This window comes from Salvelinus alpinus, chromosome 12 (genome assembly GCF_045679555.1).
Source record: "Salvelinus alpinus chromosome 12, SLU_Salpinus.1, whole genome shotgun sequence".
Classification (NCBI taxonomy): domain Eukaryota; kingdom Metazoa; phylum Chordata; class Actinopteri; order Salmoniformes; family Salmonidae; genus Salvelinus; species Salvelinus alpinus.
This window is the reverse complement of record NC_092097.1, coordinates 24725184-24746631: the sequence shown is the minus strand read 5'-3', so window position 1 is coordinate 24746631 and position 21448 is coordinate 24725184. Positions and strand designations below refer to the sequence as shown.

General features: G+C 43.3%; 1 protein-coding gene across 10 annotated transcripts in view; it reads right to left on the bottom strand.

The window, feature by feature from the left end:
* The window catches only part of ppfia4 (PTPRF interacting protein alpha 4), a 110694-nt gene extending 90152 nt beyond the window's left edge, over positions 1-20542 (bottom strand). For 4 of the 10 annotated variants that reach the window (XM_071335466.1, XM_071335469.1, XM_071335464.1 and 1 more), the window contains exon 1: positions 19365-20540. In XM_071335466.1, coding sequence (XP_071191567.1) covers positions 19365-19619 — 255 coding nt within the window. In that variant the 5' untranslated portion in view covers positions 19620-20540. Of the gene's footprint in view, positions 1-19364 lie in introns of all 10 variants that reach the window. The other 6 variants (XM_071335462.1, XM_071335471.1, XM_071335468.1 and 3 more) reach the window with 5 other exon arrangements.
* Between the last annotated feature and the right edge of the window lie 906 nt (positions 20543-21448).

Sequence of the window (21448 nt, the reverse complement as noted above, 5' to 3'; positions counted from 1 at the left end):
TTTAGTCACTGTAATTAGGCTTCTCCAAGCTCTGATGCTGCTGCTGGTCATTAGTAGCCTACCAAGCTTGCTAACTGCCTGGTACTCAGCATTCTATTGTCCCTCTAATCACTCTGACATCAATGCAAATGTAATCAAAAATCTAATAAAACACTTCATGAGAGCACATGAGCTCATGTTGCGCAACATTTCTATAGGCTATGCAATTGCGCAAGAAAACAGAGTGATGGCGTCTACTAAAAAGAGGAGGATCCCATCAGCTTTCTATAGGCTAGGCCTACTATATTTATTTCCTAATATTAAGCACATTGCTTATATTTACAACAGGAGTATAGCCTACCTGGCTGGCATGAAAATGAACCACGGAAAAAGTGTCCTCCATTCGCTATTTAAGTGCATAGATTACGTGTTCCCCCCCCCGCTTTAAGACAGGTACATGATAATGTTCCATTCTAAATCAAAACAAATTTCACAAATTATTTAGTATACGTAAAGACAAGATTAAATCAAGAATAGTCTGATGGGTGACAATATTAGCCTATCACTTGTGAATGATGTATTATCACTTGTGAATGATGCTCAGCATAAGAAACAATGCCTTTTTTTGCGACTTTTTCTAATCATAGTCGCACACCTCATGTAGCCTAGCCCATAAGTCTGTATGTTTAGATAAGGTTTGTATCACAACTAAAGTGGCCAAATATTTTCTTAAAATTAAGCACAATCTGCTTTACAAGGGGTGTAGAGCCTAACTGGCATACATAAGCAGCCCGTGAGTTACAAGTTTGGGGAAGATAAGTTTCATCATAAAAACGCACCTTTATAATAAAAACATTACATGCATAATTGCTTTTGCGGTCAGTTTTGATAATGGTGTTTTTCCACTAATGGAACAAACTGCCATGTGCACATTGCTGTGCTTATAATGTGAAGAAATAGCCTAATAGTTTATCAGCATTTAAAGCTAAAAGTTCTGATCTGTTGCGTCAGCCTCATTTCATAAAAAAATAGTTTTTTTGATGCTACTGGTTGTATTAATTTGGGATCTATCACATCCCACAACTGTCCCAGACTATGTTCGGAATATTTATTTCTCACACAGAATAGGTCGACTTTTGTACTATGGGGGATAGTAGATTGACACAGGCTAGTGTTTTTGCTGTACGTTAGGCCTACTCATGTTGTTGTTGACGAAAAGTAAATGTGGACACTTCCAATATCTTCAATATGCACCTCGGAATTGGATAAGGACGCGCACAGTTGCGTCCCTGATGTGTCTGTCTTCACTTGTGGCCTGTGAGAAAGACCTGATCACGTGATGGAGAGCCATGTGAGTGAGAGGTGCTTTGGAGCGCACAGTACTCAGGGAGAAGGGCACTTGCCACAAAAAGCATGGATTTTTTTAGGGTGTGTTACCACACACAAAGGGGATGCGGCCGTGAAATTTGGGGCATTATCAAGTGCTTGTCAAATTGTGAATGAGTGACTGATGAAGTGTGTACAGCCTGCGCAAAAAACAAAGCAGAACTCAAGCCTTTCAAGCGACTTTTTTCAAATCATCATTAGAGTCTCATCATGCAGCCTTACAATGTATTAAAAATCCAAACATATAGCCCAACATTTGTAAAACAACTAAAGCTACATTAAGAACTCTAAATGAAGCATATAGGAATACCTATTTCTTTGTTAACCGCTCAACACAGAATAGCTGCATGTGTGGGTACTCCATGAAATCCTTTGGAGAAAATATCCTTTCTATTTTATTCAGCTTTGTTCAATTGTATTCTTCATATTACAAAATAATGCCACAGAATTCTAAGCAAATCTTGTCTGCTAAACGAACTAGCGTAGCCCACAGCCATATGTCATAGCCAAATCAGGACCTAACATAAGGACAACTCAGAAAATGCTATTCTGTTCTTCTGAAATAGACTACATTTTCTTCATATCATGCTTCCTCGATGAGTGCTGTTTGATACCCCTGTTTCCTTCCTGCAATCTGAGAGGTGCTGTGGCTACTGACTCTTTCACCTCCACCCCTTCTTTCTCTACCTCTTTCAAGTTTAAATGTCATGTTCACAATACAGTGAAATGCCTTTCTCGATAGTTCTAAACCCAACAATGCAGTAATCAATGTCGTGTAGTAATAAACATACCATAACGTAGAACAAAGAAAATAAAAATAAGAAATAACAAGAACACGAGAAGATAGTAAGCTATTTACAGGGTCAGTTCCAATACCATATTTACAACGTGCAGGGATACTGGAGTGATAGATGTAGATATGTATAGGGGTAAGGAGACTAGGCATCAGAATATGATAGAGAAACAGCAGCGTATATGATAATTGTATGTGAGTGTGTATGCGTGTGTTTTAAATGTGTCAGTCATGCGTGTGTGAGCAAATGAAGTGAGTGTGTGTGTGTGTGAGTTGGAATGTCAGTGTGCGTGAGTGTGTAGAGTCCTGTGAGTGTGCACAGAGACAGCGCAATTTTTTAAATAAAATACAAGGGACAACTCAGATTGTCCGTGTAGCCATTTTGTTAACTATTTAGCAGTCTTATGGCTTGGGGATAGAAGTTGTTCAAAAGCCTGTTGGTGTCAGACTTGATACACCGGTACCGCTTGCTATGTGGAAGCAGAGAGAACAGTTTATGGCCTGGCTGGAGTCTTTAATGATTTTCCAGGCCTTCCTTTCACACCGCCTGATATAGAGGTCCTGGATTGCAGGGAGCTCCTTGGTCTTACTGAAGTTGAGGGAGAAGTTGTTGTCCCAGCACCATACTGCCAGGTCACTGACCTCCTCCCTGTAGGCTGCCTCATCGTCACCGGTGATCAGGCCTACCACTGTTGTGTTGGAGTCATGGGTAGCCACACAGTTGTGGGTGAACAGGGAGTACAGGAGGGGACTCAGCACACACCCCTGTGGGGCCCCCGTATTGAGGGTCAGCGTGGCGGAGGTGATGTTTCCTACCCTCACCACCTGGGGTTGGCCAGTGAGGAAGTCCAGGATCCCATTACAGAGAGAGGTGTTCAGTCCCAGGATCCTAAGCTTGGTGACGAGCTTGGAGGGGACAATGGTGTTGAACGAGCTGTAGTCAATGAACAGCATTCTCACATAAGTATTCCTATTGTCTATGTGGGTGAGGGCTGTGTGGAGAGCAACTGAGATTACATCGTCTATGGATCTGTTGGGGCAGTATGCAAATTGGAGTGTGTCTAGGGTGTCTGGGATGATGGAGTTGATGTGTGCCATAACCAGCTTTTCAAAGCATTTCATGATTACTGATGTGAGTGCTTCAGGGCGGTAGACATTGTGGTATAAAGCCTTAAAGGCGCTGCATGGTCATTCCCGACATCTGCATTGGCCGTGCATCATATGGTGATACGGCCTCTGTAGAAGTTAGGGCATTCATACTTCTTGTGCTTCACGGAGTAGAGCTGTTTGAAGGAAGTTGTCAAGGAAATAAGTTTGTGTTTATACAAGACCTCCCGCCCCCACCTACCGTCAATCAATCATGTCAATGCGGATCTATACGGAGCCCGTGCGGTAAAGAGCTCAACTTGGCCTCTGCATGCATTCAGAGGCTCCGCAATTGCGTCACACTATCCGTACAGTGCCTCCGAGCACATTTTCAGATCAAGCATAAATTATCTCTTAGAGTTCTTGGGAACAGGAATGATGGGGGTCTGCTTGAGACGTGGGGATTACAGACTGGGACAAGGAAAGGTTGAAAATGACCGTGAATATGCCTGCCAGCTGTTCTGCGCATGCTCTGAGAATGCGCCCTGGAATACTGTCTGGCTACGTGGCCTTGCGAGTGTTGATCTGATTAAAGACCTTACTCAACACGGCCTTGAAGAGAGTCAGATCACCAATTCCTCTGGGTCGGTGGGGGCCCTCACTCACGGCACGGTGTTGTTATTGTCGAAGCGTGAATAAAATGCATTGAGTTCGTCTGGTAGAGAGGCATCGTTGGGCAGATCACGGCTGGGTCTTCCATTGTAATTCGTAATGGACTGTAGTCCCTGCCACATGCGGTGGGCGTCGGAGCCTGTTTAATAAGATTCCACCTTGTCCCTATATTATACGTTTGCTCCTTAGGATCTGTGCTGACACAATATTGGGGAGGTGCACAAGCCTGTGTGTGTGCTCAGACCAAAGAGAGACACACACACACACACACACACACACACACACACACACACACACACACACACACACACACACACACACACACACACACACACACACACACACACACACACACACACACACACACACACACACACACACACACAAACTTACACACAGAGTGTCTGTCCGGGCCTTCATACAGAGACGCACACATCTCCTGTGACAGTGTCAGAACAACTCTGCTTAAACAGTCACATACAATAGAGAAGAAAGCAGAGGGAGATGTGTGTGTAAGGTAGGGGAGAGAAAGAATTCTGATTTAAAAGCTCATTTGTCTGGGGGAGAGCCCACCCCAGAGGGCTGCATTATAAACCGTAATAGCTTAACATGTTAATCTGAGACTCTTTTCTTTGAGCTTAATGAACACATTCATCCTCGGGTGTGTGTGTGTCATTAGAGTCAAGTTCCTCTGAGATACATGCATACATGAACGCACATTAAACTCAGATTACACATACACTACCGGTCAAAAGTTTTAGAACACCTACTCATTCAAGGGTTTTCTTAATTTTTACTATTTTCTACATTGTAGAATATTAGTGAAGACATCACCATTATGAAATAACACATATGGAATCATGTAGTAACCAAAAAAGTGTTCAAGTGTTCAACAAATCAAAATATATTTTATAGTTAAGATTCTTCAAATCGCCACCCTTTGGCTTGATGACTGGGTGTCCGGATGGGGTAAGACAGGGTGTCAGGGTGTGGTAAAACAGGGTGTCAGGGAGGGGTAAGACAGGGTGTCAGGGTGGTGTAAGACAGGGTGTCAGGGTGGGGTAAAACAGGGTGTCAGGATGGGGTAAGACAGGGTGTCAGGGTGGGGTAAGATAGGGTGTCAGGGTGGTGTAAGACAGGGTGTCAGGATGGGGTAAGACAGGGTGTCAGGATGGGGTAAGACAGGGTGTCAGGGTGGTGTAAGACAGGGTATCAGGATGGTGTAAGACAGGGTGTCGGGATGGGGTAAGACAGGGTGTCGGGATGGGGTAAGACAGGGTGTCAGGATGGGGTAAGACAGGGTGTCAGGGTGGGGTAAGACATGGTGTCGGGGTGGGGTAAGACAGGGTGTCAGAGTGGTGTAAGACAGGGTGTCAGGGTGGGGTAAAACAGGGTGTCAAGGTGGGGTAATACAGGGTGTCAGGTTGGGGTAAGACAGGGTGTCAGGGTAGAGTAAGACAGGGTGTCAGGGTAGGGTAAGACAGGGTGTCAAGGTGGGGTAATACAGGGTGTCAGGTTGGGGTAAGACAGGGTGTCAGGGTAGAGTAAGACAGGGTGTCAGGGTAGGGTAAGACAGGGTGTCAGGGTGGGGTAAGACAGTGTGTCAGGGTGGGGTAAGACAGGGTGTCAGGTTGGGGGAAGACAGGGTGTCATGGTAGAGTAAGACAGGGTGTCAGGGTAGGGTAAGACAGGGTGTCAGGGTAGGGTAAGACAGGGTGTCAGGGTAGAGTAAGACAGGGTGTCAGGGTAGAGTAAGACAGGGTGTCAGGGTGGGGTAAGACAGTGTGTCAGGGTGGGGTAATACAGGGTGTCAGGTTGGGGTAAGACAGGGTGTCAGGGTAGAGTAAGACAGGGTGTCAGGGTAGGGTAAGACAGGGTGTCAGGGTAGGGTAAGACAGGGTGTCAGGGTAGAGTAAGACAGGGTGTCAGGGTAGGGTAAGACAGGGTGTCAGGGTGGGGTAAGACAGTGTGTCAGGGTGGGGTAAGACAGGGTGTCAGGTTGGGGGAAGACAGGGTGTCAGGGTGGGGTAAGACAGGGTGTCAGGATGGGGTAAGACAGGGTGTCAGGGTAGAGTAAGACAGGGTGTCAGGGTAGGGTAGGACAGTGTGTCAGGGTGGGGTAAGACAGTGTGTCAGGGTGGGGTAAGACAGGGTGTCAGGTTGGGGTAAGACAGGGTGTCAGGTTGGGGTAATACAGGGTGTCAGGGTAGAGTAAGACAGGGTGTCAGGGTAGGGTAAGACAGGGTGTCAGGGTGGGTTAAGACAGTGTGTCAGGGTGGGGTAAGACAGGGTGTCAGGTTGGGGTAAGACAGGGTGTCAGGGTGGGGTAAGACAGGGTGTCAGGGTGGGGTAAGACAGGGTGTCAGGGTGGGGTAAGACAGGGTGTCAGGTTGGGGTAAGACAGGGTGTCAGGTTGGGGTAAGACAGGGTGTCAGGTTGGGGGATGACAGGGTGTCAGGTTGGGGGATGACAGGGTGTCAGGTTGGGGGATGACAGGGTGTCAGGGTGGGGTAAGACAGGGTGTCAGGTTGGGGGATGACAGGGTGTCAGGGTAGGGATCTAATGATGCCATGACTGATAAATCAGTCTTCTCTCAGAGAGAGGAGAGGACAATCAGAGTACAGGGGATGGGTATTATTCCCAACCAAAAACACACATCAACATACACACAACATTTACAGACTACAGTATGTGCGTGTGTGTGTGGTCTCTCCCATCCGCTCTTTCAGTGAGGAGTTAACTGTCTACTTTAGTGAGCTCGAGCCTCAGCCATAATGCCTCTCTCTGCCCCAGGCTTCTGACTGGATAACTAATATGTCTGTATAATTGAAATAAAACATTAAGCTGAACCTACCAAGATTTGACAACAGTTCGACAGTGCGTTCCCACACACACACACAAACTGAAGCAGGCAGCCACAGGCCATGTACACTAGCAGGCAGCCATGTTCAGTGGTGTAAAGTACTAAGTAAAAATACGTTAAAGTACTACTTAAGTAGTTTTTGGGGGTATCTGTACTTTACTTTACTATTTATATTTTTGACAACTTTTACTCCATACATTTTCCCTGACAAACAAAAGTACTCGTTACATTTTAAAAGCTTAGCAGTACAGGAAAATTGTCAAATTCACACACTTATCAAGAGAACATCCAAATCAAATCAAATTTGATTGGTCTCATACACGTGTTTAGCAGATGTTATTGAAGGTGTAGCGAAATGTTTGTGTTTCTAGCTCCAACAGTGCAGTATTATCTAAAAGTAATATTTACCAATTTCACAACAATACACACAAATATAAAGTAAAGGAATGGAATTAAGAATATATAAATATTTGGACGAGCAATGTCGGAGCGGCATAGACCAAGATACATTAGAATAGAATAGAATACAGTATTGATACGAGAATTCTGTTCTCAATGTTCATAAACCAATTCAATGAAACTACTCAGTCTGCTAGATCAGGATTACTGGTTGAAATGAAACAGACAGAGGCCCAGCTAAAATAGTCAATAAGGTTTATTCACGGGAACGTTCTTAAGTCAAGAATACAAAGACATCCATTTTATAGCTGCGCACATACTTCCACACAAACAGTAGATATCCTACGCACATACATACACACAAACAGAAGGTATCCTACGAACATACTGTCTCACTACCCAGCCGACAGAGATTAGGGAGACCTTGACCTTGAGACGTACTCCCCGTTCTCTCCCAAATCTCTAGTCAGGTCGGCACCGAGCTCAGACAGTCTGTTATTAAAATACCATAAAGACATAAACATTAGCTATATTGTTTTACCCTAATTCTGACTAGGACTACACATTTATTGATTATGATTTTATACATTCTAATCAATTCCATACAATTATATGTTTCAGGGTGGAACATTCTAATCATTCAATTAACAGATAAATCCCATTAACAATTATATACATATGAGACGAGTAATGCAAAATATGTAAACATTATTAAAGTGACTAGTGTTCCATTATTAAAGTGGCCAGTCTATATTTCAACTGGCTCCCCCGTCGCGACATCCCCCGAATGCCCATCTGCTAGCCTGCTAGCCGCGGCCCGCCAAACCCACTGGCTCCAGGTCATCTATAAGACTTTGCTAGGTAAAGCCCCACCTTATCTCAGCTCACTGGTCACCATAGCAGCACCCGTAGCACGCGCTCCAGCATATCTCACTGGTCACCCCCAAAGCCAATTCCTCCTTTGACCGCCTTTCCTTCCAGTTCTCTGCTGCCAATGACTGGAACGAACTGCAAAAATCACTGAAGCTGGAGACTCATATCTCCCTCACTAACTTTAAGCACCAGCTGTCAGAGCAGCTCACAGATCACTGTACCTGTACATAGCCCATCTGTAAATAGCCCATCCAACTACCTCATCCCCCATAATATTATTTATTTAATTTATTTTGCTCCTTTTCACCCCAGTATCTCTACTTGCACACTCATCTTCTGCACATCTATCACTCCAGTATTTCATTGCTATATTGTAATTATCTCGTCACTTCGGCCTATTTATTGCCTTACCTCCCTTTTCCTACCTCATTTGCACACAGTGTCTATAGACCTTTTCTATTGTATTATTGACTGCATGTTTGTTTATTCCATGTGTAACTCTGTGTTGTTGTTTGTGTCGCACTGCTTTGCTTTATCTTGGCCAGGTCGCAGTTGTAAATGAGAACTTGATCTCAACTAGCCTACCTGGTTAAATAAAGGTGAAACATTTTTTATATAGGCAGAAGCCTCTAAGGTGCTACTGATGGCTAATTAACAGTCTGATGGCCTTGAGATAGAAGCTGTTTTTCGGTCTCTCGGTCCCAGCTTTGATGTACCTGTACTGACCTCGCCTTCTGGATGACAGTTGGGTGAACAGGCAGTAGCTCGGGTGGTTGTTGTCCTTGATGATCTTTTTGGCCTTCCTGTGGAGTGCAGGAAGTTTGCCCCCGGTGATGCACAGACCGCACCACCCCCTGGAGAGCCCTGCGGTTGCGGGCGGTGCAGTTGCCGTACCAGGCGGTGATACAGTCTGACAGGATGCTCTCAATTGTGCATCTGTAAAAGTTTGTGAGGGTTTTAGGTGCCAAGCCAAATTTCCTCAGCCTCCTGAGGTTGAAGAGGCGCTGTTGCGCCTTCTTCACCACACTGTCTGTGTGGGTGGACCATTTCAGTTTGTCAGTGATGTGTATGCCGAGGAACTTGAAGCTTTCCACTTTCTCCACTGCGGTCCCATCGATGTGGATAGGTGGGTGCTCCCTCTGCTGTTTCCTGAAGTCCACAATCAGCTCCTTTGTTTTTGTTATTTTGAGTGAGAGGTTATTTTCCTGGCACCATAATCCCAGGGCCCTCACCTCCTCCCTGTAGGCTCTCTCGTCATTGCTGGTCATTCCTACTGCCTCTGATCTGGCGGACTCCCTAACACAAATGCTTCATTTATAAATTATGGAGTGTGCCCATGGCTATCCATTTCCTGGTTGCTAAAATTCTAATAATTCACCTAATTTCAGTTTATGTGGCAAAACAAACAAGTTGAAAATCATTTTACCATTTAAACTGCTGTGAAATATATTTTCTATAACCAAAAATATTGTATTTTCAGCTGTTTGAAGCTGGTGTAGAAAACCGAAAGTAAAAGACGCAAAAACAATTCTTAAAAATGGGAAGCATTGAAATAGCGCACATAGAACAGATCTACCGGTTCTTAGACTTGCTCTCAGGTTGCCCAAAAAGGTACATATTGCAGCTTTAATATAAGGAATTTGATATGATTTATACTTTTACGTTCGATACTTAACCTTTGTGTAGTCTTAACATTCTGTATACTCTACTCTCCTTGTCCTAATGGTCAAAAATGACACGCCTTCACTAAAACCCCTAACATAAAGCAGCTTAATTGAATTTTAAACCCCAAATCTATTTTGCATGAAGAAACAGCCTGTCATTCATCACAAACTTTGTGAATATCTGGGTTTTCCCTCTTCACAATGCAGAAAGACTGCATTTAATCAGTGAACACCATTTGTTTTTATTACAACACACCTGTCATAATTGTTTTCTTTACTGAAGTAGAGGTTTATTATTATTATTATTGATAAAGGTCCTGCATAGGTGTAAACATTACTTTTTTAGCAAAATATAGCACTTTTATAGCCTAAGAAAGTAGCAGAAATGTGCAGAAAAATAGTTTTGAAGGGAAACAATAACAGTCTTGAACTTTTTTGGCAACATAGTGATATATTCTTATATACTGTACAATGAGGGATTCAACTACAAAATACTCGTCTTCTCCCATTTTTTTAACCATTGCCCCCACCGACAAGGTGTATAAACAACAACAATAAATAAGAATAAAATAAGATAATAGATATAAAACAAAAACGTGAAGAACATAAATCAATCAACTATAATTAGCACATGTAGGACAGTATGCAAGTGTGTGTGCGTGGACATTGCAGATGTATTTCTCACATGTGCAGCACATAGTATTTGTTTTACAGTCCTTCTTTGGTGGCAGAATTGGCATCTCCTCCTATTGCCTGCCCCAGCTGCAGCCTCAGGTATATCAGGACAAGATTCAGCCCCCTGAACAGCTTTCACATAGCGCTTTGAATGTGTGGTGTTATAAGTGCCATTCCCAGCTGCTCCAGGAACACCCTGCTCTTGTTCCGCTTATCAGGCATCCAGGTAGGGTTGATCTTGTTCCATATCACAAAGGAATTTGACACATCAATGATGTTATGGAAGATGACCAGGGGCCAGTCATCCTCCTGCAGCTGTAAGTTCCAATCACCTTGTCCAGGAATTCCATGTCTCCTTTGTTGTGGTTGTAGTCCAGGATGATGGCTGGCTTCCTGTCCTCACAATCACTGATCTCAGGCGTTTTGTGCAATGTGTGCTCAGGAGGGACACATTCTTGTTCCTCTTTGGGAGGTAAGAAACTCGAGTGGTGGGGGTGAAGGCAAACTTTGATGAGAAGGCCTCTCTCCCCTTTTTGCGAGGAGTGCTGGGGGGAGCTCAGGCTTGTTCTTTCTAACTGTGCCAACCATGGTGATCTTCCTCTTCAGGAGCTGCTGGCTGAGTTCAATCAGTAGTACACATCATTTCAATTTCTCATTGTGTGGGTGTGTGTGTCTTTGTGGTTTTTGTGGGGTCAAAAATGACCCTAAGACAATCTTTGTACCCTGGTGGTCTACAGCTTTCATGGAAATATCTATAAAGGCAATGTTTCACTTAGATTTGGGGTTTAAAATTCAATTAAGCTGCTTTATGTTAGGGGTTTTAGTGAAGGCGTGTCATTTTTGACCATTAGGACAAGGAGAGTAGAGTATACAGAATGTTAAGACTACACAAAGGTTAAGTATCGAACGTAAAAGTATAAATCATATCAAATTCCTTATATTAAAGCTGCAATATGTACCTTTTTGGGCAACCTGAGAGCAAGTCTAAGAACCGGTAGATCTGTTCTATGTCCACTAATGTTGGGGTCACTCAAGGAAAAGTCATAAAAATTTCAAGTTGAAAAAATATAATTTAGGTGTCACGACTTCCGCCGAAGTCGGTCCCTCTCCTGGTTCGGGTGGCGTTCGGCGGTCGACGTCACCGGCCTTCTAGCCATCGTCGATCCACCTTTCATTTTCCATTGGTTTTGTCTTGTCTTCCCTCACACCTGGTTTCAATTCCATCAATTACATGTGTATTTAACCCTCTGTTCTCCCCCCATGTCCTTGTCCGTAATTGTTTCTTGTAGTGCTTGTGTACGTTATGCTGGTGGATACCGGGTTTTGTTTGACCCATTCATTGATTGTTCTGTTTACGGTGGGTTTTATGTTTATTAAACGACACCGTTGTAAATCAGTTTTCGCTCTCCTGCGCCTGACTTCTCTGCCGCCAGTACGCACCCCGTTACATTAGGAGGTTATCTCTGCTGTTAAACATAGTGGCAGGTCATGTTTGACCCTTAAGACAACACACGGGTTAAGTACATTCTAGCAATTACATTTACTTTTGATACTTCAGTATTTTTAAAAATGAATACTTGTAGACTTTTATTCAAAAAGTATTTTACTGGGTGACTTTCACTTGAGTCATTTTCTATTAAGGCATCTTTACTTTTACTCAAGTATGACAATTAGGTACATATTCCACCACTGGCCATGTTGCCTTTAACAAGAAGCTGCACTGTCATCACCAAGGGCGCAGCACACACACACAGAGCTCTCTCTCTCTCTCCATGTAATGCATAGGGCTAACATTGAGTTATTTCATTATTATGGGTGATGATGATCTTCCAATACTTGACTGCTGCTCCCAAAGTCATCTGTTGGGTTTTACCTTTTGAATATTTAGGCAAGAGATGCAATGGTTTAGAGGTCTCTCTCTCTCTCTCACACACACACACACACACACACACACACACACACACACACACACACACACACACACACACACACACACACACACACACACACACACACACACACACACACACACACACACACACACACACACACACACACACACACACACACACAGGGTGGAGTGTCAAAGGGCTACAAGTAGTGTACAGTTACTTATCGGGATATTATTTTTGACGATATACTGTATGATATCGCTTTGACAATATCGCAATATTATTTTTTGGTGGTACCTGTATTTTTCCTTCTTTGCTTGTTCTCCAACTTCTTTTTAGGGTGTTTTCACATATTACACTCTTCAAAAGAGCTGATCTCAGTCGTCTTCAAAGTGAACTCTGGGTTAAAAAAAAGGAACTCAGTACTCTTTGCATTCATACTGCCCTTGCCTTTGAATGAGGACTCAACTCTTTGAAAGTTCACTTCAGCTATTTTGTGGTCTGAGTCCTCTTTGTATTGACATTGTTATGTTAGAAAGGAACCAAGATCTTTTTCAAACATTCACTCAATGCACTCTGGGTTTTTACAAAGTGCAGGACAATCCATTCCATCAGAACTTGTTATTGGACAGCTATACCTACTTACATTTTGGAAACGAATTGATTGCTTTTACTTAAAAGATAATACATTATAATTGCAATTAGAAGATACCAATAATATTTACATTTTAATAGTAACAGAATAAACTGAAGAATAACTGCAGATTAAATAATGCTGTAATTGAAACGTGTACACCCACTGTAGGCTACTGAGCTATGATTGATATTGTAACCTATGTTGTGATTCTCATCAAATATGTTTTTGTCTTCTCACACTATTCAAACTCCACAATTTAATAAACAGCTTATGAAACTCTCTTAGCCTATAGATCACATAATGCAAACAAATAATCTGAACTAAAAACATATTTTGGAATTTCTGTGCAACCTTGACAATCGCTAATAAATATCCAAAAACAGCACACGTTTTTCCCCGCGAATCTGTACATAATCTTCTCTCCTTTCTGGCAACAATGTGAGGGGTTATGGTATGGGAAATGGTGTTGCAGTAGTCTAGTATGGAACCAGATACCTGCCAAAAGGTTGAACGTACATATCGTTAGGATCGTAAGAAAATCCATACAGAAATTGTTAGGATCATAAGAAAAGCCATCCGTGAAACATGAAACGTAAAATGTAATCTGTGAACATACAAAAACCACGTTAAGATTACAGACTAACATTTTAGGCTTGAACGAATCTTGTGTTGCAATTCTGAAGTACAATAATACCTTTCAGAGTTTTTCAGATTCATCTCACCAACAAAAAAAACCTACACCAAACAGCAAATGGCCTGTGAGGAGTGTTACTCGAACAAACATAACACAGTATAAACAAAAGTCAGGGAAACTGGAAAGAGGTATCCTGCACGTTTTCAAGTTAAAGGTCTCCATTCTCTATTACTCCTCAATTTACTTCACATTTAGGTAGCTAATGTAATGGATGTGTTTGCCAGCGCAAGTCTAGATAGCACTAACTGTATTATGCCTACAACAGTGAAGTTTCAGTCCACTAGGTGTATCTTTACAGCATGGGCATATCTCTGGGTCTCTCTCAGTTTGGGAATACCTGCCCTAGACAAGGCTCTTCTGTGGCTTTATAGTTTAATTCTCTCACAAGTCATTTTCTGAAGGCCCAAGCCAATACTACGCCATCTACTGGTATAACAGTGTTATTGAACGCAGTTCTAAAACAAGCTCTAGACTTTTATTTTGGAAATGAAACCTGAAGCTGCAAAGCAACTCTGTCTGGTCTGAAGTTGCTTGACTGACTGGCTAACTTCAACTAGCTACGTTTGGTTCATGTCCTTTGCAGATGCCACATTACTGACAAAAGTTTGTACGTATTAAAAAAATGTGTAACTGAGTGAAGGGAGACAAAGTAAGAATTGAATGAATAAGTGTTCATTCATAGTCGTAACGTAGGGTTTGTACGTTTACAGATCTATTCATGTTTCACGCATGGCTTTTCTTACGACGCTAACAATTTACGTATGGATTTTCTTATAGTCCTAACGATACGTACGTTCAACCTTATGGCAGGTACAGTGGGGCAAAAAAACATTTAGTCAGCCACCAATTGTGCAAGTTCTCCCACTTAAAAAGATGAGAGAGTCCTGTAATTTTCATCATAGGTACACTTCAACTATGACAGACAAAATGAGAAAAACAAAATCCAGAAAATCACATTGTAGGATTTTTTATGAATTTATTTGCAAATTATGGTGGAAAATAAGTATTTGGTCAATAACAAAAGTTTCTCAATACTTTGTTATATACCCTTTGTTGGCAATGACAGAGGTCAAACGTTTTCTGTAAGTCTTCACAAGGTTTTCACACACTGTTGCTGGTATTTTGGCCCATTCCTCCATGCAGATCTCCTCTAGAGCAGTGATGTTTTGAGGCTGTTGCTGGGCAACACGGACTTTCAACTCCCTCCAAAGATTTTCTATGGGGTTGAGATCTGGAGACTGGTTAGGCCACTCCAGGACCTTGAAATGCTTCTTACGAAGCCACTCCTTCGTTGCTCGGGCGGTGTGTTTTGGATCATTGTCATGCTGAAAGACCCAGCCACGTTTCATCTTCAATGCCCTTGCTGATGGAAGGAGGTTTTCACTCAAAATCTCACGATACATGGCCCCATTCATTCTTTCCTTTACACGGATCAGTCGTCCTGGTCCCTTTGCAGAAAAACAGCCCCAAAGCATGATGTTTCCACCCCCATGCTTCACAGTAGGTATGGTGTTCTTTGGATGCAACTCAGCATTCTTTGTCCTCCAAACACGACGAGTTGAGTTTTTACCAAAAAGTTATATTTTGGTTTCATCTGACCATATGACATTCTCCCAATCTTCTTCTGGATCATCCAAATGCTCTCTAGCAAACTTCAGACGGGCCTGGACATGTACTGGCTTAAGCAGGGGGACACGTCTGGCACTGCAGGATTTGAGTCCCTGGCGGCATAGTGTGTTACTGATGGTAGGCTTTGTTACTTTGGTCCCAGCTCTCTGCAGGTCATTCACTAGGTCCACCCGTGTGGTTCTGGGATTTTTGCTCACCGTTCTTGTGATCATTTTGACCCCACGGGGTGAGATCTTGCGTGGAGCCCCAGATCGAGGGAGATTATCAGTGGTCTTGTATGTCTTCCATTTCCTAATAATTGCTCCCACAGTTGATTTCTTCAAACCAAGCTGCTTACCTATTGCAGATTCAGTCTTCCCAGCCTGGTGCAGGTCTACAATTTTGTTTCTGGTGTCCTTTGACAGCTCTTTGGTCTTGGCCATAGTGGAGTTTGGAGTGTGACTGTTTGAGGTTGTGGACAGGTGTCTTTTATACTGAAAACAAGTTCAAACAGGTACCATTAATACAGGCAACGAGTGGAGGACAGAGGAGCCTCTTAAAGAAGAAGTTACAGGTCTGTGAGAGCCAGAAATCTTGCTTGTTTGTAGGTGACCAAATACTTATTTTCCACCATAATTTGCAAATAAATTCATAAAAAATGCTACAATGTGATTTTCTGGTTTTTTTTCTTCTCATTTTGTCTGTCATAGTTGAAGTGTACCTAACTATGATGAAAATTACAGGCCTCTCTCATCTTTTTAAGTGGGAGAACTTGCACAATTGGTGGCTGACTAAATACTTTTTTGCCCCACTGTATCTGGCTACACAGTCTAGTTTGTGGTGCGGGAATAATTACAAGCAGAGAATGCCAAAGCTGTCATCAAGGCAAGGGGTGGCTACTTTGAAGAATCTCAAATATAAATATATTTTGATTTGTTTAACACTTTTTTGGTTACTACATGATTTCATATGTGTTATTTCATAGTTTTGATGTCTTCACTATTATTCTGCAATGTAGAAAATAGTAAAAATAAAGAAAAACCCTTGAATGAGTAGGTGTGTCCAAACTATTCACTGGTACTGTACATATTCATCTTTTTTTTAAAGTGGTAATTTAGCAGACACTCTTATCCAGAGCAACTTACAGGAGCAATTAGGGTTAAATGCCTTACTCAAGGACAGACAGATTTTTCACCTAGTCTGCTCTGGAATTCGAACCAGCGACCTTTCGGTTACTGGACCAATGCTCTTAACCACTAGGCTGCCTGCTGCCCGTTCCGGGATTTATCCGATGGCATTGAGGAGTTTATCACATCAGTCACCAGGCTTCATTAATAAGGGCATCGATGATGTCATCCCCACAGTGAACATACATACATATGCCAACCAGAAGCTTGGATTACAGGCAACAGGCCAGAGCTGCCACTTTCAAGGAGTGGGACACTAATCTGGACGTTTATAAAAAAAATCCCACTACACCCTCTGACAAACCATCAAACAGGCAACGTGTCAATACATGACCAAGATCGAATCCTACTACACTGGATCTCATGCTCGTCAGATGTGGCAGGTCTTGCAAAATATCACGGAATACAAAGGGAAAACCAGCCGTGAGCTGTCCAGTAACGCAAGCACATAGCTGAGAAAAGTAGGGGTGCTGCAGCACCCCCTGAAAAATCTGAACATCAAAAGATATATAAATTCTCACAAAAGTAATGCATTGGGCCTTTACTATTCCTGTATTACAGGTTAACATTCACAAGGCCACTGGGCCAGACGGATTACCTGGACGCGTACTCAGAGCATGCGTTGACCTGCTGCCTAGTGTCTTCACTGACATTTTCAACCCCTCCCTGACCCAGTCTGTAATACCTACATGTTTAAAGCAGACCACCATAGTACCTGTGGCCACTCAGGGGTGCGTGCTTAGTCCCCTCCTGTACTCCCTGTTTGCGTGGCCGCGTATAACCTCAACACCATCATTAAGTTTGCTGCGTGGCCGCGTATAACTCCAACACCATCATTAAGTTTGCTGCGTGGCCGCGTATAACTCCAACACCATCATTAAGTTTGCTGCGTGGCCGCGTATAACTCCAACACCATCATCAAGTTTGCTGCGTGGCCGCGTATAACTCCAACACCATCATCAAGTTTGCTGCGTGGCCGCGTATAACTCCAACACCATCATCAAGTTTGCTGCGTGGCCGCGTATAACTCCAACACCATCATTAAGTTTGCTGACAACACGACAGGGTAGGCCTGATCACCGACGACGATGAGACAGCTTATAGGGAGAAGGTCAGAGATGTGGCAATGTGTTGCCAGGACAACAGCCTCTCCCCCAATGTCTGCAAGACAAAGAAGCTGATCGTGGACTACAGGAAACAGAGGGCCGAGCACGCCCCCATCCACATCGACAAGGCTGTAGTGGAGCAGGTCGAGAGGTTAAAGTTCATCAATGTCCACATCACTAAGGAATTATCATGGTCCACACACACCAACACAGTCTTCCCCCTCAAGAGTCTGAAAAGATTTGTCATGGGCCCACAGATCCTCAAAAAGTTAGAAAGCTGCACCATTGAGAGCCTCTTAACTGGTCCCATCACCTCTTGGTATGGCAAGGAAATCAGCAGTGTGGTTCTCCAATAAACTCAAAAACACACATTCCAAATTGAAACACACATTTTTTGGTAGGATTTTTTTTTTTTTTACAATAACAACCATACATAAACAAAATACAATAAACAGACACAGACAAATTTCAACAAACATGATTGACATCACACCTTCTCAGACGCACATGTTCCCACCTCAACCATGCGTATGTCTCAACCACAGTCCCCCTCAACCTTCATCCCCTGCACCTTTCCAGTGCTTGTAGCACTCTATTCTAGATGGCCTCATATTGCACTCTTCATTTTTCTCTGTAGTCCACACCTTTTCAATATATCAAAAATAATACATTTGATTCATCCACTGTCGAAGTGACGGAGGATCATTTGATTTCCAGTTTTTGAGTAGAAGTTTTTTCAAAATCATTGGTGAGAAAAGTATGGTCCACCCCATTGGGCATATGAGGGTTTGGGCTATGTCCTAATTCACCATCTTTCTACCGTTGTGCCATTGCAAACTACCCATCATAGATTTCATGCAGACTGACGTTTGATGTCATGAATCTTGCCCTGGAGGCAGAACTGAGCGATTTCCATTAGATGGGCTAGCTGCAAAGTTAAAATTGGCTATATCCCAAAAATATATCAAAACAAAAATGTGCTTTTTGTTCATGATTAGAGGTTAGGGTTAGGTATTAGGGTTAGCAGTGTGGTTAAGGTTAGGGTTAAGATCAGGGTAATGTTTAAATCATATTTTAATTATTTTAATGATCCAGGCTGCATCACATCTGGTCGTGATTGGGAGTCCCATAGGATGCACAATTGGCCCAGCGTCGCCTGGGTTTGGCCGTCATTGTAAATAAGAATTCTTTCTTAACTGACATGCCTAGTTAAATAAATGTTTAACTTTTTATTTATTTTATTTTAAATATGGCTGTGCCAGCTAGTGACCACTGGAGCTGCCTCCAGGACAAGATTCATTACAATAAATACCAACCTGTGGATTCCATGGTGGAACTCCCTCCATCCAATGCTTCCTTACATCAATCCAATGCTTCCTTACATCAATCCAATGCTTCCTTACATCAATCCAATGCTTCCTTACATTAATCCAATGCTTCCTTACATCAATCCAATGCTTCCTTACATCAATCCAATGCTTCCTTACATCAATCCAATGCTTTCTTACACCAATCCAATGCTTTTAAACCAATAACAGGGAGTTGGCAAATGCACACTTTGGCAGAAGGGTGGAGTATCGGGATGCAGCTACAGTCTCCTTTCCTTGTCTCCTGTCCTTCATTGCCATTGATAGGTCATTATAGAGATTGAGGGGAAGAGCAAGGGGGCTTGAACCAGTGACCCTGTGGTAAGAGAGAATTAACTATAGACCATGACCATCATCTCCTCTAGCACAACAGCAGTAGTCTGGGGAGGACACCCCCTAAGATCCACACCTCTTGGCAGAAGCTCTGCTGGGTTATGGAGGTAATTGGATACGTGTGTGTGTGTGTGTGTTGTTCTCTCTCACCTGAGGTAGAGCCGCGTAGATCTGACGCTGGAGCACATCCCTTTCATGCAGCGCACCCTGCAGCTTGGTCTGTGATTGGATGAGTGTCTCCTGGGTCTCGCGCAGGGACTCCAGCAGCTTGTCTCTCTCGTCCAGCATGTTGACCATCAGTTGCTCGAAGTTGGCTTCCGGGTCCGAGCCGTTCTGAGCCCCTCCACCCCGGGGAGGACCCCCCGAGTCCCCCTCGGTGATCGTTGGCATCACCTCGCACATCATATTCGCTGCTTGGTGCTTACAGTCCAGTCCTATAGGCGTGTATCGCTGTAATGATATGGGCGATATCCTCGGTTCTCTGTAGGCTACTCGCTGCCGCTGGCTAATAAACACAATGATTGATTGATGTAAATAGAATATTTATCGTTGATGATCGCGATTATTAGAAAATGGCATGGGATGTGCAGCGCGCACTGGGGGGTAGATATCCTAATGATCTTAGTGAAAAACTTTCTTCCAGAATCATGAATTTGAAATCAGGCGATTGTTGACCTTTTCTCCACGTCTGCCGGCGATGGTTCATCTGGCACATCCGCCCAACCCCGCGCGCCACTCATGTATTTCCAGTGCGTGTGATTTGATTGACAGATCAGAGACACTGTGATGCCGCCGCTGACCCTGTCGATGACATGTTCCAATCAACTGATCTGGGTTCCGAGGTTTATTAGGCGCTCTTTCGGTTCAACAGACACCAGTTGCCGATAACCTTTCACAGAGAGACGGCGATAGCCAGCTAGGCATGTCTGCGGCAACCGCCTTCTCAACCCCCCGCTGCCATCTCCACACCGCCACCGAGCAGACACACACACCACTCCTCCCTCTCCCTCACACACGAGCTCCCGCAGCTGTCACCACTACCGCTACGGAAACCGAGCAACTCGCCGCTTTCTACAAAACAATTTACGCATAATTTACATCGATGTCACCGCATGTGACCACAGCTATCCACATGGTCGCACGTCGTTTATTTCCCCCCTTTTGACCAATGGACAAATTCAGTATTGTGTTTCGACAACGGAAAATCTTCGAACGCTCTCTCCATAAAAAAATAAAACATTTGCTCTAGCGGCAGAAGAACCCCTCACATCAGCACCACCTTGCGCGTCGACGCGCTATTATGCCACGCCGTGCATGCGCGCTCTGGCGACTGAGACCAAAATTGTGTCATGCGCAGCGCTGCCTGATGGGACCCGTTATGAATTATGGAACTGGAATTAAATGGAAATTAAAATACCGCATTGGGATATAAACTGGATGTTATTCATAAACAAATGCATTAGGGTGCTTAGCCTATAGCCCATTGGACATAGTCCACCCATAACCCTTCCAAACATTGACTTCTGTTTGTCTTATCTTAGTGCGTTGTTCAGTAACACCACCACGCCTGGAGGCTTGTGTTATATCTATAAATGTTGCATTTACGATTCATGAATCTATTTCTCATCTGATGCATTTTCTGCTGCATTTTCGCCGGTATGGTTGAGCTATGACACATCCGGGATATTCAAAGGTTCTAGTAGGACTATGGCTGATATTGCAATATCCGATTCCTGTAGTGGGCTAGGCTACTGCACTGTAAAGACTATACATTCATGTTTTGATTCATGTTATGACCAAATCATAAAATGTAGGACGTCAGTAAGCTAAAAATGGTTTCATAGTAGCCTAGCTTGTCTCTCTTATGCTACTTCATAAATTCATAAGATTTAAGATGACAAAATATTTTGGGAATTTAACTTAACCTTCATCAGAGATACTATTGAAGAGATGGAAAATTCCATTGGAATCGTATTAACGCCCGTTGTGTACGTTGCCCACGCCTCGTCAATGGGCTGCGCGGTGCATTCTGGGAGATTCTGGGACAAGCAAAAAACAATATGAACATACATTTCGTAAAGAATAAGTACAACATTATCAAATCTTTTCCGAGATAGTTCACTTGTTATCTGTAATATAGTATAGCTTGAAATCGTGACATTACGTTCTTTCGAGGAATAGGCAGGGTTTTCAACATTTGGTGCGTTCACGATACCTGGGACCTACGTGGTCAA